Source organism: Equus caballus, chromosome 10 (assembly GCF_041296265.1).
Source record: "Equus caballus isolate H_3958 breed thoroughbred chromosome 10, TB-T2T, whole genome shotgun sequence".
Lineage (NCBI taxonomy): Eukaryota > Metazoa > Chordata > Mammalia > Perissodactyla > Equidae > Equus > Equus caballus.
The window spans coordinates 25348342-25363550 of NC_091693.1; the positions used below are offsets into that span (position 1 = coordinate 25348342).

At 39.9% G+C, this 15209-nt stretch overlaps 1 protein-coding gene across 1 annotated transcript; it reads right to left on the reverse strand.

Moving 5' to 3' along the window:
• Nucleotides 1-3354: 3354 nt before the first annotated feature.
• LOC100056917 (ret finger protein-like 4A) lies at nt 3355-6141 on the reverse strand. Its single transcript, XM_001490468.4, has 2 exons — nt 5856-6141; nt 3355-3932 (listed from the first exon to the last, which is right to left on the reverse strand). The coding sequence occupies exons 1-2, from the start codon at nt 6139-6141 to the stop codon at nt 3355-3357; spliced, it is 864 nt and encodes a 287-aa protein (XP_001490518.1).
• Between the last annotated feature and the right edge of the window lie 9068 nt (nt 6142-15209).

Genomic DNA, 15209 nt, shown 5'->3' on the forward strand with positions numbered 1-15209 from the left:
CCACAGAAAGAACGCAAAAAAGGAAAAGTACAGGCCAATATCACTGATGAACATAGACGCAAAAATGCTTAAAAACTATTATCAAATCAAATGAAACAACACATTAAAAGGATCACACACCACAATCAGGTGGGACTTACTCCAGGGACACAGGGATTGTTCAACATCTGCAAATCAATCAGTGTGATACACCACATTAACAAAATGAAGAATAAAAATCACATGATCATCTCAATAGATGTGGAGGAAGCATTTGACAAGATCCAACATGCATTTGTGATAAATGCTCTCAATAAAATGGGTATAGAAGGAAAGTACCTCAGCATAATAAAGCCATATATGACAAACCCACAGCCAACATCATACTTAACAGTGAAAAACTGAAAGCCATTCCTCTGAGAACAGGAACAAGACAAGGTTGCCAACTCTTGCTACTCTTACTCATCATAGTATTAGAAGTCCTAGCCAGATAAATTAGGCGAGAAAAAGAAACAAAAAGGATCCAAATTAGAAAGGAAGAAGTAAAACTCACTATTTGCAGATGACATAATTTTATCTGTAGAAAACTCTAAGGACTTCATCAAAAAACTATTAGAAATAATTATCAAATGCAGTAAATTTTCAGGGTGCAAAATCAACGTACAAAAATAGGTTGCATTTTTTATACACTAATGACTAACTAATAGAAAGGGAAATCAAGACTACAATCCTATTTACAATCACAACATAAAGAATAAAATACCCATGAATAAATTTAACCAAAGAGGTGAAAGACCTATATGCTGAAAACTATAAGACGGTGTTGAAAGAAATCAAAGAGGACCCAAGGAAATGAAAAGATATTCCATGCTCATGGATTGGAAGAATTAACATAGTTAAAATTTCCATATTACCTAAAGCAGTCTACAGATTCAATGCAATCCCAATAAGAATCCCAATGACATTTTTCATGGAAATAGAACAAATAATCCTAAAATTTATATGGAACAACAAAAGACCCCGAATAGCCAAAGGAATCCTGAGAAAAAAGAACAAAGTTGGAGGTTATCACACTCCCTGACTTCAAAATATACTATAAAATATATTATAGTAATCAAAACAGCATGGTACTGGCATAAAAACAGATACACAGATCAATGGGACAGAATTGAGAGCCCAGAAATAAACCTGCACATCTATCAACAGCTAATCTTTGAAAAAGGAGTCAAGAACATACAATGGAGAAAGGAAAGTCTCTTCAATAAATACTGTTGGGAAAACTGGACAGCCAAGTGCAAAAGAATGAAAGTAGATCGTTGTACACCATACACAAAAATTAACTCAAAGTGGATTAAAGACTTGAATGTAAGACCTGAAACCATAAAACTCCTAGAAGAAAACATAAGCAGTACACTCTTTGACATCAATCTTCCCAGTTTCTTTTTGAGTACTATGTCTCCTCAGGCAAGAGAAACAAAAGGAAAAATAAACAAATGGGACTACATGGGACTAAAAAACTTCTGCAAGGGGAAGTAAACCATCAACAAAATGAAAAGACAACCCATCAACTGGGAGAAAATATTTGCAAATCATATACCCAACAAAGGGTTAATTCCAAAATATATGAAGAACTCATTCAACTCAACAAATGAAAAACCCGGTCAAAAAATGGGCAGAGGATATGAATAGACATTTTTCCAGAGAAGATATACAGATGGTCAACAGGCACATGAAAAGATGTTCAACATCACTAATGATTAAGGAAACACAAATAAAAACTACAAGGAGATATCACCTCACACCTGTCAAAATGGCTATAATTAACAAGAAAAGAAGTAATTGTTGGAGAGGATGTGAAGAAAAGGGAACTCTTATACACTGCTGGTGGGAATGCAAACTGGTGCCACCATTATGGAATACAGTTTGGAGATTTCTCAAAAAATGAAAAATAGAAATACCATAGGATTCAGCTTTTCCACTTCTGGGTATTTATCCAAAGAACTTGATCACTACTTCAAAAAGATATGTGCACCCCTAGGTTCACTGGAGCATTATTCACAATAGCCAAGACCTCGAAGCAACCCAAGTGCCCAACAATGGGTCAATGGATAAAGAAGGTGTGGTTTATATGTACAATGGAATACTATTCAGCCATAAAAAAGACAACAGGGATGGACCTTGAGGTTATTATGCTAAGCAAAATAAGTCAGATAGAGAAAGAAAAATACCATATGATTTCACTTATATGTTGAATATAAATAAAGAAACGCAAAGATAAGGAGGAGAACAGACTGGTGGTTACCAGAGGGGAAGGAAGTGGGGTAGGGAGAAAGGGTAGAGGGGCACATTTGTATGGTCACGAAGACTAGACTGTTGTTGGTGAGCACGATGCAGTCTACACAGAAGCTGAAATGTAATGATGTATACCTGAAATTTATACAATATTTTAAACCAATAGCCCTCAATAAAATAATAAAAAACCCAACTCTGAACATTATGAAAGAAGATAATGATTAGTTGAGCATGTGAACAAAGCAGAAATGTTAACTATGGTACTGTATTGGAAAGGGGTACATCTCTGCTCAGATCCCCTCTCCCTGCCTGGCATACTCAGTCCACCTGCAGTGACAGACTCAGCAGTCTCTAAAGAACTGCCCTGGGCTGACGGCAGCTGGCTCATGGGAAAATGCTGGGAGGGTCCACTCTCTCTACCCCACGGCCTGCAGCAAATGTCAGAGATAAGAGGAGGTGGCCATGGCCCATACCTGTTACTTTGAGGTGGGAAAACTGTGGTGCCATTCACATTTCAGAGCTCCTCTGGGATCAGGCTGAGATTAGGGTTCAGGTGAAACCACTTCCCTGAATAAGCTGCTCCTGCTGCCCTAGCCACGCTCCTCAATGTTCCGTGAATGTTTATGTGCATTTGATATGAATGTGTGTTTTTCAGTTGTTGAGTGAAACTTAGTACACACATACCTGTATTTTTACTGCTTATATAGGTCTTGTTCCTTATCATTTACAAAATCAATATATCCTTTGGGTCACATTCAAGTTTTCATTTAATTAATAACCTCCATTACACACTAAGTTGATCTTCAGAAAAAATGGGAAAATATTTGGAAATTCATCTGAAAGTTCAGAACGTATTTATTGAAACAGAAATATAAACAAGTCCCAAAGGAAATGACCATGACATTACTAAGTATTGGCAATGTAGTTTTTCCTAATAAATATAATTAATTTTGTTCATTATTTGTAAATTCTTCCATAGTTTCTTGCTACACTTTTGTACCACGTGTGTAACAAGCAGAAACTTTCCCAGCTAAAGCGACGAGCACAGAGGAACTTTCTGTGAATGTTTCTGCAGTGAGAGGTTCATTTGCCTTGCCCAGGACTCGTTGGAGGACTGATTCCTGGATTCACCACAGGACAGATTCTCAGGAAGCCCTGATCGTCCTTCATTGGATTTGCGGGAGCAAAAAATGGACGCAGAGGCTCTGCAGAAGAAACTTTACTGAACGTGAAAATATGAGATCCATCGCTAACGTGATAAAAGGAAATGATCCCAATATCCATATCCAGGAAAATCCCTACTCGATGTAACCTAGGGCTCACCAAGAGAGTAGTCACAGGCACAGTGCTGGCTGAGAAGACATCTCCATTTCTTGAACCCACAGTCCAGAAACCGAGTTCTGAAGACAGTACAACTACCCCTTGTCGATTAACAGATTCTCTGCAAACGCCTACATCCCATTCTTTGCTTGTCCCTACGTCTACCTCCCAGTAATGGCGGCCGGATGTGAACCGAGGGGAGCCCAGGACACAGATGGCATAGATGAATCTCTCAGCACGCGTCCTCCAATACTGTATGAAATACCCACAGTGGACACTCCTCAGGTCCTCAGAAATGATGAGGTGGTTGTTGGCTGTGTCGACATCCAAGGTCATATCCACTGATGGGATAAAAATAAGCAAATCACGTACATACACTGTGCACCGCTCTGCACACTGCTGCAAGCCCCAAATATCTCACTCACTTTCCTTCTTTAACTAGACACTTCTTCCCTAATCAGAGTTTTCCTGGAAAAACCTCCCTGGTGCCTTGATTAGACCAACTTTTATATGTAGAATAAATGATTTTAACTGAAAATGGTCCCTCTTAGGATCATAAGTATTCTCTGTACATTAAGGTCATTTAATTATTTAAGATTTTTCTTTCCTAAACTACGTAATATACATGAAAAAAAGAGACCATGATTGTTGTTTCTTCTCAAATTAGACAAAATAACACAGATTCTGTCAAAACACAGACAGTAAATACATATTTGAATGATGGAAAATATTTTACTTACTGAAACATTAAAGTTTTTCTTTTCTTTTTTCTTATTTTGCAATTACCTTCCTCATTTACTGTTGTTAAATAGGCAGTTGCCTTCCAGACTTTTTCTTTTCTTTCCTAGAGTTGTAATAAAATATTAAAAAGAAATGCTAGGAGTCCTGAGATAAGATGGGTAACTCTGGATAGTCAAGATAGAGGAAGGGATTCCGATGGACCTGAGTAGGGATGTGCTGGGATCTTGGCAGCAACTTAGCCCCAGAACTTAATGGGACAGTGCTCAGAGGGGCAGGAAAATTGGAGAAGAATGACTGTGTGTCAACACTTCCAACTAACCCCAGTTATGAGGATGGATGCATAGAGCTGCTTGTCCTAACCTGACCCTGTGGATGGAGCCAACCGAGCCTCAGACATCAACTCTCTGGATCAAAGACCATTACTTTACTTGGCGTCATTATAACATGGCTGTCTAGGAGATGCTCTGACTTTCTGACCACCAGAGAGTAATTGTCAAGGCTCATCAAGTTTCTGGGACAGGTTTCACCATCCCTCATTCAAGTATGCATGGAACAAGGAGTGAACTCATTTAGAAAACAAAGCAATTTGTTTCCTTCCCAATGAGCCTGTGAAGTCTGGGCTGGCTTCCTGACTTTAGCACATGAGACCTGCAGCTGATTTGTCATAATTCACCTTAACTCAGAGCTGTGACACTGAATCAGGCATGTTTCTCTGAGTTCCAGGTCAGGGAGGGAAGCGCAGGCTGCAGTGCTTGGGTGCAGAGTCTGCAGAGGAGTTAAACCTACAGACACAACCACATGCAATTTTACTCCCCTTTGCCTGCAGTTTGAGCTCTGGGGAACATTCATTGCCCACACTCACTGTGCATTAGAATCACCTGGGGGCTGTTAAACTTTGCAGATTCCTGCGCGTCACCGCAAGAGGGGGTCAGATTCAGTGGGTGCAGAACCTTGGTACACAACGTGTGGCCCATGAACTAGCAGCCTCAGCACCACTAGGGCTCTTGTCAGAAACCCAGATCCACAGGCCAGCCCAGCGCACTGAATCAGAATCTGCATTTAAACAAGATCCTCAGGGAATTTAAACACTCAAGTTTGAGAATCATTGTTTCATTGTTACATGTGAACCCACTATGTATTTTAAATTTTCTGACAAACACATAAAAAATTAGGGATAAGAATTGGATATAATTGATTTGAATAATACACTTTATTTAATGCAAAGTATCCAGAATCTGGTATCTACTTGTGTCAATAGCCAAGTAGAGAGATCAATAACTGTCAGAGCCTATGGGAAATATTGGATAGCATAGGTCTTGGGCATGACCTAGATATTATATTTTCTTAAAAACCTATGGATGGTTCTAATCTATACTTACAGGTGAGAACAACTGTTGCCTTGAAAGAATAAAAATTTCAGGTGCCAGAATTCAGCTAATGCCCTTATTTCATGGAGAACTTTTGAAAAGTTGCCTTTAGCAGAGCACTTTCTGGACTGGGGGCAGGTTGTACAGATGCCTTACCTTGGAACTTTCGCATCCTTGGGTTCATCTGGAGAACAGCTCTCAGCTGGGGCTCTAACGCCTTGATCTTGGAAACCAGCGCCCCCAGCTGGATACCAGGCCTGATGTCCTTCTTTTGAGAGACCACAGAGCAGAGGGGGCACAATAAACCCTCTCCATCGGGCTCCTTTTGCAGTGAATTGATGCACTGGAGGCAGCAGACATACCCACAGTTCAGGTACATGGGTTTTTCAAGATAACTCATGCAGTGACGACATCTGCTTGCTTCTTTAAAGTGTTCAGCCATGGCCGCTGTCTGGGGAAAAATGTGCATGATATTGGAATTTCCATGAGCTGCGTGGATATTAGTCCTTGGGAGACCTTTATCTTTACAGACAGAGTGATTTGCCATCACTACAACTAGGTAATGATGATACAGCATAAGTACAAATATAACAGACTCATGACCCTGAAGTTCTGGTATTTAAAATGCCAGTTGGAATGAAGGACATGATTCATTCTTGGGTTTTAACTTGGGTGGTGAGAGGCTCTATATTTTACCTGGGCCGTCCAATGTGGTGGCCACCAGCCACAATTGGCTATTGAGCCCAAGAGGTAGGCTTATCCACATAGAAATGTGTTGTGAGTATAAGACACACATTCAATTTTGAAGATGTAATGAGAAAAAGAGAATAAACTATTTCATTGAGAACTTTCAAAAACTGATTACATGTCGAACGGATTACATTTTGCCTGTAAAATTAGATTTGTTTGATTTTAATTTTTGTGGCTACTAAAAAATAAATTTACATTTACATATGTGGGTCACCTTATATTTCTACTGGACAGCGCTAGTCTAGACACAGAAACTGTCCATCTCCCCTGTCTGTCCAACCTTCATGAGGCAAAAGCTCAGAACAGAGCTTGAGAGGTGGAATAAGTCCGTGGCTGGAACCCCACTCACCATCTCACAGAATTTACCAAGCTCTGATTTGACTCTGGATAAGGAAGACTGTGTTATTTCTCCAACATGAGTATTGAACATCTAAGTTCTCCCTTCTGCTCCCATCAGAGGTCCCCATGTCCCTAGGTGCACACACTGTGCCTGGCACTGAGTTGGCCTCAGACAGCAATTGCTGAATTAATGAATTACTCCAGTTCGAGACCTTACTTTCTTATATCTGCCTTTTGTAGAAATTTGAGGAGTAAAAGTGAAATTCTGCAGGACTGAACTCACCTCCCCTCCACTAGGTCCTCCTCTGGCCTCCAGCTGCTCGTCCCGACAGCTCAGCTCTGGAGTGAGGTCAACCAACAAGGAGCTTTTATTAGACAGGGTCCCTCCTCCCGCCTCGCTCACATCTCCCCTCTCCTCTTTAATCCAATCAGATTTTGATTCAATTCCAGCATTAGTGAGACGTTTCTCACCTCATAGAGAGTTTACCATGGAGAGGATAATTGTATCATGAAAGCGTTATTTTTAAACTATGAACAAAATATCGCCATAATACCATTCTAGATTAGATCTTGGATATTACGTCTGTTGATGATAGGAACTTGAATTAAGATTGAAATTTAAAAAAATTGTCCTCATTATTAATCTTTCTGAAATAAATGGGACCAATTTCCAATAGTTTTTGATGATGAAAGTAAAGTCTCCCATTTTGATCAAGGAAATTAATTAAACCTACTCAGAAGTCTGTCCTAAAATCACACTCACCAGACCACTGTCACTTCTTACAAAGAGTGTTTTCTCCACAAATGTGAAAATCCTTATTCAGAAGTTTGGCAAATAAATCCCAAAACTGTTCCCTGACAATCAGTCAGCAGGTGAAGGTCCTGTTTTTTTATTAATCAAAGGTGAAATATATTTTTATAATATTGTTATTTCCATACATCACAACATATATAAAATGAGATACATTTCTCTTAACACGTGTTCGAAGAATGTTCTCCATAGTTGTAGATGACTCATAGGTGATCAGGGTTTAGGGGGTGAAATAAAAAATTGGGAAATGGTGGCGGTTGGTATGCAGTGAAAGGAGTTAGATTAGATTTAGGTGATTATGTTAAAGAGGCATTAATTCATCAATCCACAGCAATGATTTGCTGCTATTTCCCTGATGCTCCTGTCATTTCACATCCAAAGCAGAGGCTCATTCCTGGCTCTCAAGTCCTTTGGTCTCATTAAGGGGAATTGAAAGTCCCACACACATATTCATATGACATTTTTATTTCTTATCTGATATTTCAATAAGCTTTAAATTTATTTTACAAGTCCTTTTAGAATGTTTTCACATTTCTGGAAGATGTTATTCTCATGTTTGTGGTGTCACTGACTCTTGCCTGTGAGGGATTGATTTCTATTGAGTTTTCCATTGTTTATTTTGAGCTGATCAGGAGCAAGGCTTATATTGTCTTTGGGAACACCAGGTGACCACTGTGGTGGAAAAGGCCAACCTTGGTAATTTGATCTACCTCTATCAGGTTCCCCCCAAATATCCTCAACCTGCAAAGGCATGGATGGTAATATCTTGGGTAAGAATTCATCCATTAAAGAGAAGAAAAGTGCAAGTTAGGTTTCCCAGCCCACCAGAGGGGCTGACCTTGGGTGTTGGTTTCCTGTGGTATTTTTTTCAATTGGAACTTTGGACAGAGAGGAGCTGCCTGACTTCCCCCGGGCAGTGGCACACTCTCCTTGCTCGCTGTCATTGGCTGCCCAGTGTCTTGAGTCTACTATGGTTGAGCTACCCCACATTTCAATATGCCACCTAGTGGGGACAGATTCTCCCCCTCTTATCTCTGCAGGGATGTCATTGAACCCAAGGCGCCAATCACTGGGGCTGCTCTGCTCTCATCCCAGGCTCTGCTCACGGTCACGTCATCTGCAACTTGTGGGGTTAGCTTGACATTCAGCTCCTCCAGGTGTCAGGACACCATGACTCCTGACTTTACCGAAAGCGCATCCTTCTGTAACTTAATATGTATCTTATGTGTCCAGCAGTTTTATGTGACTCTTCTGATATAATATCTTGGTCTTCAATAATATCTTATCTTTAAACAAAATCCTATTACAATTTTTACATTTGAAAGGTCTTAGAATCTGAAACTCCGAGGAAACTCTGAAGAAAAACTTAAATTGTTTTCACTCTATCTCTGGCACAAGGTCCTCTCTTGAGAAATGAATATCAAAATGACAAAAATATTATGTCAATAGTAAAATCCAATCCTTCTGGATTTTGCTTACTAATTTGCCAATATAGTTTTTCAAATCATTGATATATTGATGGTAACGTCATTTAAGAATCGTCATGTGTAATTGTACCTTGTTTTAACAATAGCTCCAAACTGGCCTTTTAAATCTCTCTTATTCTGTACGTATAATTTTAAGACTGTTGTTTAAAAAATAAGAATATCAAATTGTGTTCTTTTTTTTTAAAGATTGGCACCTGGGCTAACAACTGTTGCCAATCTTTTATTTTTTACTTTTTTTCTGCTTTATCTCCCCCCCCCGCCCCCCCGTACACAGTTGCATATCTTAGTTGCAGGTCCTTCTAGTTGTGGGATGTGGGACACCACGAGCGGTGTCATGTCCGTGCCCAGGATCTGAACCCTGGGCCACCGCAGCGGATCGCGTGAACTCAACCACTCGGCCACGGAGCTGGCCCCGTGTTATGTTTTATGCAACATTTTATACCAAGTAAAAAATTATTTCCATTATGAGAAATTTCTTTTTTTGTGGTTTGTTAGCTCACAAAACTTTGTTATATCCCATACTTATTAATGTTGCTTTCAACTGTGGGAGGTCATTTATTTTACACACAGTGTTATATCTGGGCATTGTTCTTCATTAGGATTACTTTGTGTATATTTGTGGCCCATTCATCTTTGACCTTTAATCAGCTCAACGGTGTGAAAATTCTCATTTTGCTATAACCATGATAGATTCTTTAACATCTAAAAAGATACGAGTTTTAGGCTTTGAGAAAACAGAGGATATGATTTGTTGAAACTTTTATGTATGTTTGAATAATGTTATACTTTTTGGGAAAAATTTTAAAAAGAAAAGTTATGGTCCTTCCATCTTCCAGGTTGTCTTAGCACAGTTTCTGGTATTTTCTCAAGAAGTAAACAAACTCCTGGGAATAATCTTTGCAATCACAGAGGAAAGGCGGTGGTAGAAAGGATCCTGCTCACTGAGCGAGGCTTTAGGGAGCATTCCTGAGCAGCTCTTTTTCCTTTTCTTGATCTAAATATGAGAAGATTTTTATTCCTTTGTCAGCAACTGGATCTGTGACTATTTCCTTTGGATAAATGTTGATCCCTTAATGTGTGATTAAGGCCCCACCAAAAAACCTTAATTCTCCTACACGGATCTAATAGACATGGTCTAAGCCGAGGTCTGCTGACCTTGGCACAATTGACACTTTTGGGTGGAAGATTCTTTGTTGTGGGATGTAGGATTTGTTTTGAATTGTAGTTGTGAGTTGTAGGGTGTTTCATGGCATCTGTGGTCTCTACACACTAGATGCCAGTAGCATCTCCTTCACTCCAAGTTGTGAAAACCAAAAATGTCTCCAGACATTGCCAAGTGTTACCTCGTGAGGACATAATCATTCTTGAAATGAGGACCACTGGAAGCCAATATACTGTATTTCAGCTAACTGGAAAGTATCTTTTTGGGGTTTAACCTTCTACTTCGTACCAGACTTAAATCAAAATAACATTGGATTAAAAGGGCATGGAAGGGTGTGAATAATGTCAAGGGAGAGGAACTCTCCAAATAAGAGCCCCGCACCCCAGAACCAAACCCACTGTGCGAGTACACGGAGGGCAGGGGAGGACTCAGCAGGAGGAGAGGAGAGCTCTAATAACCTTGTTTAAAAAAATGTTCTCAGAGTATAAAATCTGGCTAGGAGATATCCAGATGGAGAATGTTGACATCCATAATTAAACTGTTACCGACAGAATAGCAACTATGCATATGCAATTTTCACAGACTGACTAGGTCCTGTAGGAGGAGTGAGCATAGATTAAAATTTTAATACCCAGATTGAAGAAGTGAATTATTTCATTACTTCCAAAAGTCAAATTACAGCCTGGGCTATTCTGAGTGGCATCGTCGGATCCAGATTTCTGTGATGGAACTGATCCATAACTGTGGTGTCCAATATGGTAGCCAGTAGCTCCCTGAGGCTATTGAACATTTGAAATATGGCTGCTGACATATGTAGAAAGGATAATATTTTGGATATATTAACTTAAATAAAATATATTATTTAAATTTATTTCAAAATTTTCCTTTCCTGTTTCTAATGTGTCTTTGAAAATTTGAAATTACTTATGTGCCCTCTATTCTATTTCTACCTTCTCTTGATGAAGAAGATGGGAAATTGTGTGCTTTCTGATGTCTTGTTTCTCCAGACAGCAGACTAATCTGCTCCAGATTAGTGTTCCAGTAGGCAGGCCCAGGAGGAGACAGCACCCTCATGAGTGTGGACACTTCTTCCACCTCAGCTCAGGGTGAATGATGATTTCAGTCTTTTGTCCAGCTAGCTTTGCAAATGCATTTGGGTTTCGACTAAGTCGCCTTCATATTTGTGTGCTCGTTGCTCTGCAGTGGGAATGGTATGTAATCAGGGCACATTAACTCTCTGTATTGGTAAGCGTGAATGATTTTCAGGAAACAACACCCTCAAATGTTCTCCTCCCCATGCCCAAGCTGAAGGGCATCCCTTACACATTGGGGAAGAACCTCTGAGTCTGTTCTTGATTTTCTCACAAGATACCTGACACAATCATGTCTTTTTTCTTAGACTCATGGGAAAACAAAAAACTCTGTAATTCCAATTTTGTGGCTGAGTTGTTGATTTGGGAAAGGACAATTGGGCAGTACAGATGGAAAAAACAAAGTTCAATATTTCAAAAATGATTCTGTCTCATATGTTCTACATTGCTTCCTCCCTTCTTTCAATAAATGTTTACTAATTAACTAGTTAACTATGGTGAAGCAGGGTCTGTATTAATGTGGATCATTAATTTAGTTTTATTGGAATTTTCAGGAAAGAATTCTATGGGAAAGTTTTACCCCTTGAAGAAAGAGCAGTAATAAATGGGCTAAATTGAAACAAGGCTATTTGGGCCATGTTCTCTGTCCCTTTGCGAAAGTACTTGCTTTCTCTCCACAGTGGATATAACTTCGGATGTGGTACAGTCAACACTCACATCATTTCTTGTGACCTGAGCAGGGTGAGATGTGCACGTATCAAAGAGATGCAGAAAAAAGCATACAGAGAGATTCAGCTTTGTATTCTGTGTCCTTGGATCCCCTTGGTTCACAAGTACTGATAGGTGGATGTGGGAACCAGCCATGAATGCCCATTGGCAGCATTGAGCACTTGCATGTGATAGTGCTCAGAAGAAGCGTGAATCATGGATATGAATGGCCTTTCAGATGTCCATCTCCACCTGGTCCTGGTTTATCAGGTCAGGGCACAGGCTGCTTGTTCTAACATGACTTCAGGGATAGAACCAACATGAGCCTCAGAAGGGAACCCTATGGACCAACAACAAATGACTTCCGTAAGCTCCCTCATGACTTGGCAGAATAGAAGGTGCTGGCTTGTATATGACACTCTGAGAAGGATTGTCGAGAACAAAAATATCTAAATCAGATTTCACCAACACAAAAGAAAATTTATATGGAACAGAACAAGATTTCACAGTTGATATTGTGGATTGGTATATGTACCAAAACAAATGCATTGTATTCCCACCCAATGCAGACATCACTGATTCTGTGACCCATTGTAAGAGGCACAGGGAAGACAGAGAGAGTGAGGAGGACTTGGTGTATGCAGTGAGGCTGGGCTGGGTGTCTGGTGGGTCTTGTCTGGCATCCCAATTTTAGTGCGTAACACATGACGCTAAGCTCACATAATCCACATTAATCATATACCTTTCTTTAAACGACATCACAAACTTAACACAGAGTTTACATGCGATATTGAGTCAGGCATTATTCCCAGTACTACAGGGTCAGTCAGGGAGGGAAGCACATGCTGCAGTGCTCAGGTCCAGATTCTACAACTGGACCCAAACTTACAACGACAACCACATGTACTTTTACCATCCTTCACCTGGGGACCTGAGCACTGGGATAAATCATTCATCCTCATGGCTGACCACATTCAGTGGATGAAAATCACCTGTGGGTGATGGTGGATTAGAATCACTGGGTCCAGGATCAGTGATGATCCCATATCAGTGAAAATCCTTAATCAGAAAGGAAAATGAATCATTATAAGGTCAGCTGGAAAATTTGAATGGGGTCTGTGGATTGAGCAGTAGTGTTGTATCAACTTTGATTTCCTGAGATGAAGGGCAGTGTGGCTGTTGTAGGAGTGTCTTTGTTGCAGGAAAATCACACTAGAGGATTCAGGGATAGCGTGAAACCTGTCAGGCAGGTTGCTCTCAGGTGCTTCAAAAGAAAACTGTTGATGATGAGATTAAATATAGAGAAAACAGGTGATGGAGTGAGTGAACTAAAATGTTAATAGTAAGTCTGTGTAAGGAACATGGGGCTTTATACTCTTCTTGCCACATTTCTGTGTATTTAAAAGTATTTTAAGCCAATTATTAAAAATCAATAATGATGCATTACCACTACATTTTTATTTGTAAAAAAGGTTCTATACTCCTAAATATACCTTTACTATTGGCTTTCCCTAAATCAACTTGAATTACTTTCTTATGATAGTCATCCAACTTTCACTGGGGTGTTGTTATCTTTATAACAGTTAATTATCATTTTATAAAACAAAGAATTTGCCCAATATGGTGGAAAAATGCAACTGTAATTAAGATATTTTAAGATAAATACAAGTGAGATGATTTATCCATGGCAGGTCTACATGGCAGTAGAAGTGAAATGAAGTCTTTTCAAGAAAAAGTTTGCTTCCTGCAACTCCTTGTACTCTGTGGGGTTTCTGGTGCCCACCACCCACCCTGTCTACAAACCCATAGGACACCCAACCCCTGGGACAACCACACACTCCCCATGGGTTTCCAATAAGCTTTTCACTGAGAAATTGTTATATTTCTGTCTTTTGTTCCCTATGAAGTAGCTCTTCGTATTTTTATTCTATTTCTAGGGCTTGTTCTTTAAATTTTGTTTCATCCACACTATTTTAATTCAGTTTGCATATTTATAACTTCAAAGAACAGTATTTATTGTTTGCCCCTTAAAATATAACTTGAAGGACATTTCCAAGAACACAAAGTTATTGAGAATAGTATCATCACCCCACCCACACATCTCAGGAACAAACTTGTCTACTTTCAACCATCATTTACCTTGGGCAGATTGAGTTGAGTCCAAAGCCCCTTACAGTCCTTCCCCAGGAGAATTTCAAAGTTATAATTAGGGCCGTCCCAGTGGCACAGCGGTTAAGTTCACACATTCCACTTCTCAGCGGCCTGGGGTTCTCTGGTTCGGATCCCGGGTGTGGACATGGCACTGCTTGACATGCCATACTGTGGTAGACGTCCCATGTATAAAGTAGAGGAAGATGGGCATGGATATTAGCTTAGGGCCAGGCTTCCTCAGCAAAAAGAGGAGGACTGGCAATAGTTAGCTCAGGGCTAATCTTCCTCAAAAAAAAAAATATAAATAAAGTTATAATTATACTCAGGCTAGGAACAGTGGGGTATTATTGTCTAGAGATATACTATGATGCATTTATGGAGGATAACCTTGCAGCAACTAACCCAATGTGTTCAAAGGGGAATGAACCAAAAGGCGCAGAGCTCACAGAATGACTGCTGTAGAACTGCTTCTGTGTTGCCTTCAGGAATGTTCCACTTGACCACTTCAAATTTCCTCTCTCCTGTTGCACACCTAAACCTAACTAGTCATCATTAACTCCAAGAATTATAAAGAAAATAATGATTATTTGAGAGCGTGAACAAAACAAAAATGTTAAAAATGGCAGCTTGGTGGGGGCTGGCCCGGTGGCCGAGTGGTTAAGTTCGTGCGCTCCGCTGCAGGCGGCCCAGTGTTTCGTTGGTTCGAATCCTGGGCGCGGACATGGCACTGCTCATCAGGCCACGCTGAGGCAGCATCCCACATGCCACAACTAGAAGGACCCACAACGAAGAATATACAACTATGTACCAGGGGGCTTTGGGGAGAAAAAGGAAAAAAATAAAATCTTTAAAAAATAAAAAAATAAAAAAAAAGATCTTATTAAAAAAAAAAATGGCAGCTTGGTGGATGTGGTTGGACTTCCAATATGATTCGTACATCCAAGCCATATCTGTTCCAGTCTTTCTTTCTTTCACTGTGTTAATAGCCTATCTACACATACTTAAGTGGAC

Excerpts from the sequence above, each read along its gene's own strand:
- LOC100056917 (XM_001490468.4), bottom strand. The coding sequence starts at position 6,141 with ATGGCTGAACACTTTAAAGAAGCAAGCAGATGTCGTCACTGCATGAGT. Across the intron at positions 3,933-5,855 it reads AAGGATGCGAAAGTTCCAAG|TGGATATGACCTTGGATGTC; the intron begins GTAAGGCATCTG and ends TTATCCCATCAG.